The sequence below is a fragment of the Monodon monoceros genome, unplaced genomic scaffold (genome assembly GCF_005190385.1).
Source record: "Monodon monoceros isolate NGI ecotype Baffin Bay Population unplaced genomic scaffold, NGI_Narwhal_1 Super_Scaffold_11, whole genome shotgun sequence".
Lineage (NCBI taxonomy): Eukaryota > Metazoa > Chordata > Mammalia > Artiodactyla > Monodontidae > Monodon > Monodon monoceros.
The window spans coordinates 8,291,571-8,307,942 of NW_021703767.1; the positions used below are offsets into that span (position 1 = coordinate 8,291,571).

The 16,372-nt window shown below is 44.9% G+C and overlaps 1 protein-coding gene across 4 annotated transcripts; it reads left to right on the top strand.

The window, feature by feature from the left end:
- The first annotated feature begins 48 nt into the window (after positions 1 to 48).
- Positions 49 to 14,281, top strand: PIGP (phosphatidylinositol glycan anchor biosynthesis class P). Of its 4 annotated transcripts, none has more exons than XM_029213876.1 (5): positions 49 to 256; positions 737 to 840; positions 6,596 to 6,668; positions 8,673 to 8,791; positions 10,903 to 14,281. In XM_029213876.1, the coding sequence occupies exons 1-5, from the start codon at positions 243 to 245 to the stop codon at positions 11,031 to 11,033; spliced, it is 441 nt and encodes a 146-aa protein (XP_029069709.1). In that variant the 5' UTR covers positions 49 to 242; the 3' UTR covers positions 11,034 to 14,281. The 4 variants fall into 4 exon arrangements, with proteins under 4 accessions (XP_029069709.1, XP_029069711.1, XP_029069712.1 ...); XM_029213878.1 differs by having other exon boundaries at positions 100 to 207; XM_029213879.1 differs by lacking the exon at positions 49 to 256 and adding an exon at positions 463 to 478.
- The last annotated feature ends 2,091 nt before the right edge of the window (positions 14,282 to 16,372 follow it).

Sequence of the window (16,372 nt, forward strand, 5' to 3'; positions counted from 1 at the left end):
TTGCGCCGTCGTGCCGCCCCGCCCCCAGCGGCGGAGAGCTGACCGATCCCTCCCGCCCCCGCGCTCGCGCGTTCCTGTCGGACGAGGGTCGCAGTGCGCCTGCGCCCGGGCAGGGGTTGCCTTGGCGACTCGGCCTTTCTCGGTTTTCCTTCTCTCGCCCCACTGCGGCTCCCTGGTCCGCGCCTGCGCAGAGGACTCGGCACGGAGGTGGCCGAACTGTGGGGAGCGGCCGGAGTGGGCGTATGGAAGACCCAAGGTCGAGGGCCAACCCCAGTCCCCGGGCTCGAATGAGAAACAGACCCCACGAGAGGGCAGGTCCGGGTCCCGGGCGCCGAGGCCCAGGCCTGAGGAGGCCGCACGGGCCTTCTGTCCCTGCTTGCCCTTCCCTTTTCGCACGGAGGCGAAACCTGCAGAGCTGGAGTGGCGTCAGTCCCTCCCCTGCTCCCTCCTTGCCTCTCCCCACCTTACACTGCGGGAGGTGCGCGCTGTGGCGCGTGTGCTTGTGTGCGTGTGCATGTGAGGTTTGGGGGCTGGTTGCGCCTACAGGCGAGGTATGGGTGCTTGTGTGCACGTGTGCAAGCAGGTGTGTGTTAGAGGTCTGCGTGCAGGTTGCCCGTTGGCAGTGGTTTAGGCTGGGAAAAGAAGTGCGGAGAGGCTGTGCCCATAGCAAAGCGGTGAGGTTATAATAGGCCAATGGTGTGAATCACTGACAGATGATTGTGTTTCTTTCCCACAGATTATCTAAAGACACAGGGAAAATGGTGGAAAATTCACCGTCGCCATTGCCAGAAAGAGCGATTTATGGTTTTGTCCTTTTCTTAAGCTCCCAATTTGGCTTCAGTAAGTACTTTCCTGATGGATGGCCAGGGCCTTTCTCTGGTGTTCAAGGACAGGAAATTATTGCATTTGTTTGTAGAATGTGTACACAGTAACTGTGATTCTTTCTACCTTTGTCTCTTTTCGAGAAAACCTGGAGGGAACTCTTGTCTGTTAAGAGTGTTCTACATGCCAGACATAAGCCTGAAAGATTTAATCTCAACAGATCTTTAAAATGCAGCACCAGTCAAGATTGCAAAGTGAATGCAACTTGGTCCCTGCTTTTAAGGAGGTCATGGTTTTGTGGACAAGACAGAGGAGTAAATCTACAATTCTCTATCAGTGTGATAAGGGCCATGGGCAGCCAGTGTCGAGACAAGAAATCACATTGGAAGGTCAGGGAATTCCCTGGGGGTCCAGTGGTTCGGACTCTGTGCTCTCACTGCCAGAGCTCCATTCCTGGTCAGGAACCGAGACCCTGTGAGCCACGCAGCAGCGTGGCCAAAAAAAACAAAAAACCCTGAGAGTCAGAGTGAGCTTTCTCCCAGGAACTTTGTCTTCACCAATAAGAAGGAAGAAGTGGGAAGGCATTGTGGGGTTTGGAAATGAGTAATCTGGTGTGGCCCCGGTGCAGCCTGTGGGAGGGACAGCAATCAGGTTATAGAAGTCAGCTGCACTTTACATCCTGGGTCTCAATCAGTCCCCATAAGGTCCCATTTTACAGATCAGGAAACTGATGTTTACTGAGACACGATATTCCCAGAGTCACACAGTGGGCCCCATGTCTCTCCCCAAAAGGATTTGAGAATTAGGGAGAAAAGTGGGTGCCCACAGCTTTTTAGAATTTTGTGGAAACCAGAAAGATGGAGTGGTAATGCTTCTGAACCCTAACTGCATCAGTATAGCCAACCAAGCTGTTGGCCAGGGGAGTCTATGGAGCGAAGAAGTTATGACTTGAGTTCAAATCCTGACTCCTCCACAGATTAGCTTTGTGGAGGACCGTTTAGTTAACTTCTTTGGTTCTTCAGATTCTTCATCTGTGAAAGGGTGGTGATGTTTATCAAATGCTTATGAAGCATAAGACAGTCCTGTGAGATAGATATTGTCATTACTGTCCTCATTTTGCAGATGAGAATATGGAGGCACACGGGGCTTAAGTAATGTGCTCAAGGTCACACAGCCAGTAAATGATAAAGCTAGAATTTGAACCCAGGCACGCTGGGTTGACTTCACTATGCTACCTCTTATGTCTGTTGTGAAGATTACTTGCCGTAATGTATGCAGAGCACTTAAAAGAATGCATAGGAACAATAAGTACAGGTTTCTCCCACAATCCAAAAGTAGAGACCATTCCTATGAAACCTTTCATAAGCAGAAATGGCGTAAAGCAAAGAAACGATTACCTTAGGGCACATCTTGCTAAGCAATGCACAAGATAAATTGAGATAATGCACTCAATTTGATAAAGATACTCGGTTGAGATCAAGATGTTCACCGACACAGTTCAGAGCTATGGCAGTTTGATGCCGAGATGCTGAGTGTAGCTCTGGGGAAGGAGCCCAGACATGCCACACTCTCCCTGCTCTAGGTGGGCACTGCCTGTATCATGGCTCCCTGCAAAACAAACACTGAATGCTTTTTAAGTAAAAGCAAAAATCCTCTTCAGATTTCCTTTGGTTACCGAAGACAGTTAACTAACGTAGGTCTTTCATAAAAGCGAAATGGCTTAAAGCGAGCTTTCGGAAAGTGGGGATACCTGTATTTATTCAGTGTTAGCCGTTATCATCAACATCATCATTTTTGTAAATCCCTGTTCTATAGAGTTATTTGAAGGGTTAGAAACTATGTATATAAATAAAAGCAATGACTTTAAGACTTAAATCCTATAGTACCCACAACCAGAAATTAATTCTGCAAATTGTTCTTGCATACTTACCATGTGCCAGCCACTATTATAGGCAAGGGAAGAGCAAAACAGCCCCCAACTTCCTGCTTTCACAGCTTTCATTCTGCTAGGGGGGGATTGCCAATGGACAAATTAAATAATTAAACATGCAGAATGTCAGATGATAATGTGTGCCATGGGGAGAAATTAAGCCAGAAAGGAGGATAAGAAGTGGGAGGAGGTTGCCATCGTTAAATACAGTGGTCAGGTGGTGCCTCACTGAGGGACGAGTTGTAAGCACAGACACGAAAAGTGAGAGTTAGCCATGTGGCAATCCAGGGAAAGAGCCTCCCAGAGAAGAGCCAGTGCAAAAGCCCGAGGAGGCCAGTGGTTTCAAGGAACAGATGGAGGTCAGGAAGGTTGAAACCTGAGACAGTGAGGCAGAAAGTAATAGGATAGAGGAGGTCAGAGGCCAGTACCCAACAGTCATAATGAAACTAGGTGGTGGGTACTCAGGGGTTACATGAGTCTCTCTGTACATTGAAATATTTACTGATTTAAAAAGCTAATTGTCTTAATCTGTTCAGGCTGCTATAACAAAGTACTGTAGACTGGGTAGCTTAACCAATCGATATTTATTTCTCACAGCTCTGGAGACGGGGAAGTGCAAGATCAGGATGCCAGCATGGCTGGGTTCTTGGTGAGGGCCCTCCTACCGTTTGCAGACAACCACCTCCTTACCGTATCCTCGTATCCTCACGTAGTAGAGAAAGAAAGGACACTAATCGCATGATGGAGACCCCTCCCTCATGACCTCATCTATACCTAACTGCCTTCCAAAGGCCCCACCTCCAAATCCATCACATTGCGGATTAGGGTTTCAACATATTAATTTGGTGGGGGGGGGGGACACAAATATTCCGTCCATCACAGTAGTTATAGATTGTGGTAATAGCTTTGAGGGAAATAAAGGGAAATGACAGGGAGTAATGAAGGTGTGGTAGGTGGGACACAGCTGGGAGAGCAAGTGATTGGGGAAAGCCTCTCTTAAGGTGACAGTTTGAGCTAAGACATAAAGCAGGCTAAGGAACCATCTGCATTGGAAGAGCCAAAGGAAGATCGTTCCAGGCAGACAGCACTCGCTGTAACTGCAGTGACCCTGCGTCCGCAAGGTTGTTTGAAGCACAGAAATGAGACACTGTCCAGAGCCGGAGCATAGTGCCTGAGGGCTGGACATTGGAGAGGCGGGCCGAGCCAGGTCGTTCAAGTTCTTGCGAGCCCTAGGAAGGATTTTCGATTTTATTCTAAGGGCATCGAAGGATTTGAACTGGCAAGTGATAGGGTCAGATTTGTCTTTTTGGAAAATCTCTCGACGCTGTGTGGAGAATGACTGCTCCAGTATCTCTTTCTTCAGGGTTGGAATGACTAGATCCCACTCTGAAAGCCTGGGAGTCGTCTTCACTTGTACTTTTCCTTCTCCCCCAACTCATTTCATCGGCTGCTACCACTGAGCCTGCCGGGGTCTCACTTCCTCCACAGATTCCTCCTACATGCGGCCGTCACAGTGACGCGCTTGAGATCCAGACGCGGACTTCCCTGATTAAAACCTCTCGTTGGAGCCTGGATGGTTATTTCTCTTGGTAGTCTGCTGTAACTGTAAAGTCACCAACAAAATATCCAGTTGTTCCCCTTGCCCAGAGCATAAAGTCCATGTTCCTCACCCAGGGTCTTCCATGATCTGGGACCTGTTCACTTTTCCGGCTGGTTTCTCCCTGCTCAGAGCCTCGTACTTGATGCCCGAGCCACTCCACGCTGCCTGGGGTTCCCCCAAATGTGTCGCCTCCGCTTCATGTCGTTTCCAGTGCTCTGGCCGCTGCCTGTAAGCCCAGTGCGAAGACATTGCTCAGGTTCTCATTCCCGCTCAGTAACGTTTAGCTGTGAGACCTTGGGCAAGTTATTTACATTCCCTGAGCCTCAGTTTTTTTCACCTGTGAGTAAGGATTACTAGCACACACCTCAGGGGTCTGGGGAGGGTCCAGTAAGATAGTGCCTGGGAAGTTCCTGCCCCTACATTTGACTCGTTTCTCTCTCCCACATGACTGTGAGAATAGAGACCATGTCTCATTCATCTTTATAGCCTCGACCTTCTCATAGTGCCTGGCATATGGCAGATGCACAGTAAATATTCATTCACTTAATTAAACTAAGCAAGTCATTTCCATTTAAGAATTTGCATTTGTTTCCCCACTGTTTGTATTTCTTTTTTTTTTAAATAAATGTATTTATTTATTTTTGGCTGCATTGGGTCTTTGTTGCTGCACGTGGGCTTTCTCTAGTTGCGGCGAGCGGGGGCTACTCTTTGGTGTGCGGGCTTCTCACTGCGGTGGCTTCTCTCGTTGCAGAGCATGGGCTCTAGGCACGTGGGCTCCAGTAGTTGTGACACGCAGGCTCAGTAGTTGTGGCTCCCAGGCTCTAGAGCGCAGGCTTGTGGCGCAGGGGCTTAGTTGCTCTGCAGCATGTGAGATCTTCCTGGACCAGGGCTCGAACCCATGTCCCCTGCATTGGCAGGCGGATTCTTAACCACTGCACCGCCAGGGAAGTGCTGTTTGTATTTCATTAATCTTGAAAACTCAAGCTCCACGCCAGTTCCTTGCCAGCTTTTCCCTCTGCCATCTACCACACCAGCTCTCTCTTCAGATCCCCAGCGCTCTCTCTGTGGTGGTTGCTGGGAACACTGTCTTCTCATATTTCCTTCCTTCCTATCGTCTGCAAGCCCAGCATTTTCATCTGGCTAACCCCCTATTCATCCTTTAGGCCCCAATTTAATGACTTCTCCAGGAAATCTTTCCTAACCATTCACATCACCGCCACTGTGGGCTGAGGGCCTTCTTATGTGTTCCGATATCCTCTTTTGTTACTTGCTCGTTAGCACTTATCAGAGTGTATTGAAAACACCAATATATTCTTCTCTATTCCTTGCTCAATTTTAAGCTTGGAGAGGGCAGAGGCCATCTCTTTTGGGTTCACCATTGTATCGCACACTCCTGACATAGAGAATTCCGTAATACATATTTGTTGAGAAAAATGTTAATCCTTCATCATCACTGAGACGGGCTTGAAATTTCTCTCTGCCATTTACCTTGGACAGAGGATGTAACATGTCTGAGACTCCAGTTCCTCCTCTGTAAAAATGGCTTAATACCTACTAGGATTGTTTTGAGGATTAAATGAAATAATGCATGTAAAGTGCTCAGAAGTGTGCTTAGCCACAGTGAGCGCTCAGAGGTTGGCTGTTATAATAGAGGGACAACAGTAAAGGGTGCCACAGAGACCCGACTTGAGGGAAATAAGATTGTGCTCTAGGAGATAAGGCATGTTGTGGATCAGAACAAGGGTAGATAAATTCACCTTTATGCCCCTAATTGTCTGTACTTTCAACCTTGTGGGGATGAAGTGTTGAACACCGACTACGTATAAAGCAAATTGCTAGGTGCTATAAGGATTACAACAATTACTAAGGCATGATTTCTGCCCTTAAATTGCTTAAACTACAGTGTGAGTAGTGGAAGTTAAGACATGTTTTTTAAAATAAGAGGAGTTGTTTAATGGGTATAGAGTTTCAGATTCACAGGATGAAATAGTTCTAGAAACCTGTTCACAGCAATACAAATATACTTGACACCACTGAACATTACACTTAAAATGGTTAAGATGGTAAATTTTATGGTGGTTTTTTTTTTAGTTTATTTTTGGCTGCGTCGGGTCTTAGTTGTGGCACGTGGGCTCTTTCGTTGCAGCGCGCCAGCTTCTCTCTAGTTGTTTTATCTGAACCTTGATAGATTGGATGCATGCCTTACTGACATTTTGTCCTTTTTTTTTTCCCCTCTTCTGCAGTACTCTATCTTGTGTGGGCTTTTATTCCTGAATCTTGGCTAAACTCCTTAGGCTTAACCTATTGGCCTCAAAAGTAAGTTCAATGTATTTCTTAAATAAAGTAAGAGTGTATCAATGCTGTTTTGAAGGATCAGGTTTTTTCTTAAGACTTATGCAAATCTTATATTTATTCTTTTAAGATCCATAAATAGCCATATAGAAATTTAAAGCTTTTTAAAGACGATTATTGATACGCTTCTATTTAAAGATGGTGGACTACATGCACATCTTTATCTCTGCTTCCTCCCAAAATCTTGTTAAAATAAGCCCATAGAAAAAAATAATTGTTAGCTATAAACCCACAGGAGCAAATAACGGGATAGTGGAGGTGTATCAAGAAAATCTTGGGAAGTGGATTGCAGATAGGTGAGAGGTGACTAACTGAATTTCCACTTTCCCACATTGCTAAAGCAGGGAAGCCAGCCAGAGCCTCTGTGCCCACAACACAGAGAGGCCCCAGACATTGGAGGTACGGGTACCTCTTTAACATGGTATTTCTGGGTTGGGCTGAAAACAGTGTTTAAAGAGCATTCAAAAAAAAAAAAAAAAAAAGAGCATTCAACCCTCAAATCCCCCTCCTCAGCCCTTAAAGCTGGAGACCAACCCTCCCCTGCAGAAGACAGGAGTTTTATGCTCTGGAAAGGCTGAGTGAGAGCCTCTAGTCTGGGGGACACTAGGTCTAACTAGGCACATTACTGAAAACAGGGATCAGTGAAAATCTGCATTGCTGAATAGTGAGATTCCTCCCAAGCACCTTTCCTCACTAGGCTCTCAGGCTTGTGGTTGGCAGGCTTATACCACCCGCCCGCCTCCTCCCAGCAAGATAGGAGGGTCCTCCCTGAAGAAGTTGACCAGCTCAAGAGAAAGGGTCTTTAATTTCTGATAATTAGAGATCCTCCAATGGAATGGCCAGGTCTCCCATAGTGTGGGTCTCCAGTTGGCCATCCCAGCCCACATACGCACAGTGCTTCCAATTAGCTTGTTAGTAGTTCATCTTTATTTTTATTTTTATATGTCTCCCCAGCCGCCTCCCTGCCTTCCCAGTACTTCATCTTTAAATATGAATGGGCAACTTATCAGACATTAAAAGAAAGCCTCTAAAATGAAATACAAGAGAAAAAAGCAAAAAAAGAAAAGAGAAAAGAAACTTGAAGAAAATGGAGATAATGCAAAGAGCAGAAGAAAACTTTAAAATCAGAGATAAAAAAAAGATTATAACTATGAAACAACAGGATGCTATAAGATAGGGAATGTTCAGAGAATTACTGCATTTGGAAATTATAAATATGGTAGCCAAAATTAACATTTTAATTGAAGGTTTAGAAGAAACACCAAAAGTAATCTCCAGAAAGTAGGACAGAGTATAGCAAAACAGAAAATAAAGAAAAGATGAGGAAAGCATAACAGCAAAAAAGCTCTTAGAAGTTCCATAAAGAGAAAACAGTAGGGAAGAAATTATTAAATAATGCACCCAATAAAACATGTGAGGTAGAGCATTTGATGTGTTTAACTGTATTAAGAGGCATACTAGATTCTATCAGAGAATTTGAGGACTGAGTATTGATAGGTACATGGGAAACCAAGCAAACAGACAAAAAGTAGTAATTAATTTTCAGGAAAAGCAAAAAATTGTACAAGAAGACATAATAATAATACGTTACAGTGCTCAGTTTCAAACATTATTTATATATACATCTTTATCTCCATATTAGGATGTTCAGAGAAAATGTCTGAAGTTTAAAAAGTCAAGAAATGGTAATAGGAGTATGTTGTGTAGGAAGGTGGAGGTAAACACCAGAAGAAACAGCTTAGGTGCTGAAAGTGTTCCCTACTGGGAAGAAGGACACCAGGGCTCAAACGGGTACAGGATAGCAGCTTCATTGTAGGCCAGTAGAACCATTGGACTGCCTTTTAGGTACATGTATCATTTCAGTCAAAGCTAAAGTTAAGTTTAAAAGCGTATTAACTTGGTGATGAACTGTAGAGAACTGCAACTTTTTAGGAAGTCTGTTACCTACTTTAATATTCTTTTCTGCAGATACTGGGCAGTTGCACTGCCTGTGTACCTCCTCATTACTGCAGTGATTGGGTATGTGCTCTTATTCGGGATAAACATGATGAGTACCTCTCCACTCAACTCCATTCATACAATCACAGGTAAATTTATATCAAAGGAAAGTGCCGGGGGTTGGAGGAGTCGGGTATTGACATTTTTGTCAAGAAAAGCAGGGACTTCCCTGGTGGTCCCGTAGTTAAGACTCTGCGCTCCCGGGACTTCCCCGGTGGCGCAGTGGTTAAGAATCCTTCTGCCAATGCAGGGGACACGGGTTTGATCCCTGGTCCGGGCAGATCCCACATGCTGTGGAGCAACTAAGCCTGTGCACCACAGCTACTGAGCCTGCACTCTAGAGCCCAAGGGCCACAACTACTGACTCCACGTGCAGCAACTACTGAAGCCCACGTGCTCTGGGGCCCATGTGCCACAACTACTGAGCCCACATGCTGTGACTACTGAAGCCCATGCACCTAGAGCCCGTGCTCCACAACAAGAGAAGCCACCGCAATGAGAAGCCTGTGCACCGCAACAAAGAGTAGCCCCTGCTCACCACAACTAGAGAAAGCCCGCACGCAGCAATGAAGACCCAACACAGCCCAAAAAATAATAATAAAAAAAAATAAACCTAGATCATTAAAGAAAAAAAAAAAAAAAAGGCTCCGCGCTCCCAGTGCAGGAGGCCCAGGTTCAATCCCTGGTCAGGGAACTAGATCCCGCATGCCACAATTAAGAGCCTGCATGCTGCCACTAAAGGAGCCCACATGCCATAACTAAAAAGATCCCACATGCTGCAACTAAGACCCAGCACAGCGAAATAAATAAATAAATATTTTTAAAAAAGGAAAAGCAACAAAGAACAGGCTGTAGTAATTGACACACATCAGCATAGTAAAACTGGGAGAAATAAATACGATTATACCAGAGGAAATGTTCACATGGCACAAATAAGCTGTCATGAATATGCTGTTTATTATACTAGTTAACAGGTATATTTTCCCATAAAAACCACAAGTATGTAGTATGTTCCTTGGCACCTTTGCCTGAGAGAAACTTCTTTTATCCTAAACAAGCTGTGTTGATCAAGGGATGACAAAGAGGTCCATACAGACCTTGTCTGGGAGGAGGAATTTGGGGGTGTGTATCCTCAGGATCACTGTGTACACCTGACCGCAATTAAGTGGATAGAAGAGCCACGGCATGTTTTCTGTAGTTGTTGTTAAGTTCTTTTATTTCAAGTCTAAAGATTAAAGTGGATTCCTGGGAGTTCCCTGATGGCCTGATGGTTAGGATTCCCGGCTTTCACTGCTATGGCCTGGGTTCAGTCTCCTGGTTGGGGAACTGAGATCCCACAAGCCGCGTGGCATAGCCAAAATTTAAAAAAAAAAAAATTAGATTCCTGAACTTTCTTGGATTCTAGGAAGCAAAGTATTTTTTAAGTTCTGGTATGATTTTTTAACTTTTAGATATTGCTTTTCTGATAACCTACTGTGTTCCCTGCATACTTGGCTGGAATTACAGCAAGTAGACAATTTGTACAAAGAGGGGAAATTGTTAAGTTTGCATGAATGATTGTACCAAATGATTGGGGTGTTGATATAATTCTGTTCCTATGAGAAATGTACAAATGGGGCTTGAATCATCATTGTACAGTTGAATGAAATATTAATTTTTTTTAATTTATTTTTGGCTGCATTGGGTCTTTGTTGCTGCACGTGGCCTTTCTCTAGTTGTGGCGAGCGGGGGCTACTCTTTGTTGCAGTGCAGGGGCTTCTCATTGCAGTGGCTTCTCTTGTTGCGGAACACGGGTTCTAGGCTTGCGGGCTTCAGTAGTTGCAGCACACGGGCTCAGTAGTTGTGGCGCGTGGGCTTAGTTGCTCCGCGGCATGTGGGATCTTCCTGGACCAGGGATCGAACCCGTGTCCCCTGCTTTGACAGGCGCATTCTTACCACAGCGCCACCAGGGAAGTCCCTGAAATATTAATTTCTTACCCAAGTTAGAGGATGCAAAAAGTAACTTGGCTGATTTTTATTCTAATTGGGACATTTCTTCTAAAGAGAGAATTTAAGGGACCTTTTAATTATGTTAAACATGGTATTTGTCATTATCCAAACATTAGCCTAGTAAACTATGTGGTGGGTGGGTCTCCACAAACCACAGAGACTGTTGAAGAAATTGCTTGGGTAAACAGAGCCTTTTGTCCTCTTCTTACAGATAACTATGCCAAAAACCAACAGCCGAAGAAATACCAAGAAGAGGCCATCCCAGCATTAAGAGATATTCCTATTAGTGAAGTAAACCAAATGTTTTTCCTTGAAGCCAAAGAACTTTACACCAAAAACTGAATTGTACATAGACTAATACCAAACATTTATTACAAATTTTTGATGGAAGAATTTCGACCATAGTAATTTTGACTGTCTTTCTGATTAATATCCAGTATTGAAATGTTAAAAAAAAGAAAGAAAAATGTAAGTTGAACTTCTCTTAGATTAAGTTCTATTAATATTATAAATGTTATCAAATAGTAGTTACTAATAGAGTAAATAAAATACTGCATTACCATATGGCAGGTGTCCCTCCAGAGAGGCATTCATGTTGTAATTTTCAAAGGGCAATTGTGTCCTTCCCACTGTTTGTTCTTAGAAGCCCAGAATTCAAACTCTTAGGTTTAGGAGAAGGGCACATTTAATGTGTGTATCTGCCATCAGATTTGTGTCTCAGGGACGACTGCTTTAGATGGGGCAGTCGACGAAAGCTGCTGTAAGGAGGCAGTTGGGGTTGAGGTTTGATTAGCAAAAACAGGAGCTGTCACATAAAGATTAGAGGGTCAGCAGGGAGCTTCCAGTACCGAGCAGGCAGGACAGAGACCTTGGGTGGGAAGGAGGGAAGGAGCGTGGTGTGTCCTAAGGCCAGGAGGCCAGCAGGGGGCCTAGCGCTTGCTGCGGGAGGGTGTGAGGGCTGTGAGGACCAGTGTAAGAAGTCTGGGTTCATCTGTCAGTGTGATGGGTTTGAGGCCCTTCACATACTGAGCCATTAGGAGGCTTTGAGGAAAAGTGTGTCACTGCCTGATCTGTGTTTTTTAAAAGCCACTGGGGGGAGTTCCCTGGCAGTCCAGTGGTTAGGACTCTGTGCTTTCACTGCAGGTTCACTCCCTGGTTGGGGAGTTAAGATCCCACAAGCCGCTGGGTGTGGCCAAAAAAAATAAAATAAAAGCCACTGGGCGGTGGGTGGAGGGTAGGTTCAGGTGGGGGAATTGGGGACAGGGAAGAGGGTGGAAGTAGGGAGACCGGTCAGGAGACGATTGCATTAGTCCAGGCAGAAAATGCTTGCCGTGTAGAGCAGAGTGGTAGCTGTGGAGCTGCGGAGGAGCGCGTAGCTTTGCAGCATTTGTTGGAGACAGCTGACTGGGTAGATGGATCTGATTGTACAGGGTAGGCAGGCTACTGAGAGGAGTTGTGATCAAGAGTCATTCCTAGGTTTATCTGAATTACTGAACTGAGTAGATGATTGCACCTTCTACTGAATCAGACAGATTTGGGGAAGTGCAGTTGAGGGGGTTGGAGGATTTGGTAACTAACTGTGGATTAGTTGGACCAACGCTGCCGTATTAATATCTGGGTATGTCTCGTGTAAGATTAAGGAGCTTAGATAGAAATGTTTAAAAGAAACAAGCCACCCATAACTTAGCAGGAGTATACTCACAGTTGGCCAGGGGGACCAAATCTAAATTCATGTAGCACTCAGTGCCACCTATCTTTTGATAACTTAAATCTCTACCCAGGTTTGGAGCCACACATTTTAATTTATGCAAATTTAACTATATTTTCTGTATTTAAAAATAAAAAAGGAAAGAGAGAAAAGAAAAAGAAACTAATAATTTTAAATAGTTGGGAAAACTAGCACTTCCATTTCAATAACCATATCCCTGCCCAGTAAGCATGAGATGGATAATGTGAATCTGCTGTTTCTGTTCCCTAATGAGTCCCAGTTCCTGTATTAATTTAGGGTAAGGGCACGTCACCACACTGAAGAGCAGTTTGAGGGGACCAGCCAACTCTGTCAAGGGTAGAATGGTAAATAAATTGTGTCCTGTTTATACAATGGAAAACGACACAGCCATGCAAACAAGAATGAAATTACTGCTCTACCTAGCAATGTGAGTGAATTTCACGATGTTGGGCATAAAAAGCCAGATATAAAGGAATATATATATATATATACACACACACACATATATATATGTGTATATATATATACTGTATGATGCTATTTATATGAAGTTCAAAATCAGGAAAATAATTTTTAAACCTATGGTGATATATATTAGAATAGTGATATGAACTAGGAGGCAGCATGAGAGAATCTGCTGGTGATTTGGAAATGCCCTACATCTTGATTTGGGTGGTAGTTACCTGGGAATCACGTATGTTTAGAAAAATAGTTATTATCATTAAGATTTGTGCTCCTAATGTAAGTTATACATCAATAATGAGGTAAAGAACAGTACTATGCCCCATCCCCAGAAATTTTGATTCATTGGTCTGGAGCAGGGCCCGGGCCAGGGTAATTTTTAATGTCACCCAGACACTTATAACAGGCAGCCAGGGTCAGAACTTCTGCCTTCGTTGATTGGACTTAACTGACCCTGTGGTCAACCAGGGCAATGGCCATTCACTTTGGAAGAGAAAGTGGCAGTTAATAGAGCTGTCCTCTTCCCACCAAACTGGGGGCTGCAATTCCGTTGAAGGTCATGATCAATTTAGTGCACCTGCCGCTTTATACTCATGAAGAGTAAGAGACCCAAAGAGTTTCTGTGTATGTGGATTATATATAGAAATTAAAGTAGAAATTTTAAAAATATTTGTTTATAAATAATAAACCTGTTACATTTTGTTGTATTTAAGTAACATTTTATGAAAAATAACTGTATTTTCCAGAACAAATTTAGTGAGACAAGTAGAATTGTTTAACATTTTTGCAGATCTGTTTAACATCTGGCTTAAAGGAAGACAGCTGGGTTCTCATATCTGCATCTGCATTCTGTTCTGGTACCACATGCCACAAAGCCTCTGGAAAACTCCACTGCATACTCACAAGACAGTGAGTGTGAAGAAGACAAATAACATATTATTATGTAGATGGTTTTGACCTCAGAGACCCCCTGAAAAGACTACACTTTGAGAACCACTGGTTAGTGGGCCTCAACTAGAGTGTATGTGTGTGTACTAGAGTAGAATACGTTATAGCGGAGCACATTGCACTTGGTAAATATCTTGATTGAACACCTTTTGTGGTCACTTCAGATCCTCTCTGTCCCACGTCTTATTCCAGCCACTGATGCTGCTTTGACCAGATCCACACAGGTGCCACCTGCCAGTGCACCCTGGAAGCAGGGGGAGTTGACACCATGGGCAGGCGTTAAGCTCCCAAAGAACTGGTTCTGAGCTGCCTTTCCTGAGCTCCAGGCAGGTCTTAGGAGCTTGAGCTGTGGTTACCATGGCAGTGGTGAACTCAGTATTGTCTCCTTGTCTTTGTTTTGCTTCCTTGCTTCCCACTCCTCCCTAGTGTCACTTTTCAAATAAACTGCCTACACAAGCCTTTGTCACAGGCTCAGGCCTTTGTCACAGGCTCTGCTTTCAGGGGAACCCCGGCTGACAGGTTTGTATTTTGTAAAAATGTTGCTTCGGTTATAGGGCCATGATGTCTGATGCACTTCCCTGCTGCATCTCATAATTTAAGAAAAACACTTGAAAGACACTGTGTTTTGCAGTGAGCCCAACTAATAGCATAAAGTACTCCGAATAAAAAATGTCAGTGATAGGGCTTCCCTGGTGGCGCAGTGGTTGAGAGTCCACCTGCCAATGCAGGGGACGCGGGTTCGTGCCCCAGTCCGGGAAGATCCCACATGCCGCGAAGCAGCTAGGCCTGTGGGCCATGGCTGCTGAGCCTGCGTGTCCGGAGCCTGTGCTCCGCAGCAAGAGAGGCCACAACAGTGAGAGGCCCGCGTACCGCAAAAAAAATAAGTCCAAATATGAAACTATCTATGAAAAGCCAACAGAATTCAAATCCAAAATTCTGCCCGCCCTCATTTCTTGTTTTCTAGTTGTTTTTTTTTCTTTTCTGCTCACTTCTTTTTTAAATTTATTTATATTTTATTTCTGGCTGCGTTGGGTCTTCGTTGCTGCACATGGCCTTTCTCTAGTTGCGGTGAGCGGGGGCTACTCTTCCTTGCAGTGCACGGGATTCTCATTGCGGTGGCTTCTCTTGTTGCGGAGCATGGGCTCTAGGTGCACAGGCTTCAGTAGTTGTGGCTCGCGGGCTCTAGAGCGCAGGCTCAGTAGCTGTGGCGCACGGGCTTAGTTGCTCCGCGGCATGTGGGATCTTCCAGGACCAGGGCTCGAACCCATGCTCCCCTGCATTGGCAGGCAGATTCTTAACCACTGCGCCACCAGGGGAGTCTGCTCCCTCATTTCTTTTTCTTTTTTTTTTTTAACATCTTTATTGGAGTATAATTTCCTCATTTCTTGACTTGCCCTCTTTTAGCCAGAAGGTTCTCAATCAAGTGCCTGGATTTTCTCAAGAAGCTGCTCCCTAGGCGTCCATCAGAACAGGTGTCACTCCTTAAGCAAATGGATTCAATCAAAAATGTCTTGTATATCGCACTTTTTCAAAGAGTCGGTAGGACACACAGTATCGTATTATCAGCCCTGTGCCTTAGAAAACCCAACCAAATCAACTGCTACAGCAGTTATCCCAGAACCTGATATATTGAACAGTACAGGCCCCTACTAGTCAGTAACTGCAGTGCAGCTGCGTGGAACATGGGGAAAGGGCAGCGGAAAAGGAGTGGTTCTTGATTTGTCTTCCCAGCTTACAGGTCAGGCTGGGCAGTTGTCAAGATGCTCAATCACTCAGTGTAAAACCTAGTTGGGTTAATTGTGGCCCCATTAATTAATACTACCTGGGAATGGGCAGAAATTTACTTATCCCACCTCTTCTAATCAGGATAGTCTAAGTCAAAAGGCAACAAAATTTCATTTTTCAAAGAACAGAACTTTGAGATAGCCACCAAATGGGACCATGGAGAAAGGGACAGCCGGTGTCTCGGGTCACCTGTATGGACTCCTGACCAGGACTAAATGTTCTCTCCCCCGCCATGCCTCATAACCACAAAAGTCTCAGTGTGCCAGAGATGTGATGGAAACCTCAGGGACCAAAGGAGCCATGGAGTCAGAAATGATGGCATTATAGAAAATGCAGTTGTAATTCCTGAACAAGGGCATTTGTGGGCCAAGATTTATTATCTCTGTTTCCCATGAAACAGAGGAAAAACCCTTTCCAATAATTCAGTACCTGTCTCCAGCTACTTCTGCAAATCCGGAGTACCCAGGCTCTGCTTGTGTAGGTCACAGTCACAGAGGGTCACGTGGCCAGGGCTGGATGACGCCAGCCTCACGGTGACTCACACATCGCCACTCGAGTTAGTAAGCCTGTTCACGCAGCCTCGCACGTCAGAGGCAGCTGTGAGTCAGCCCGCGTCAGCTGCCGCTTGGCTTCAAGGGGCCCCTCCTACCCTCTGACATTTCGGCTTCCAGCACCGCCTGTTCTCACTGTTCTCAAGTGATGCTCCTAGGGTGGCATGCGGGAGGCACAATCATCCCTCACCACCCTTCTGTGAAGG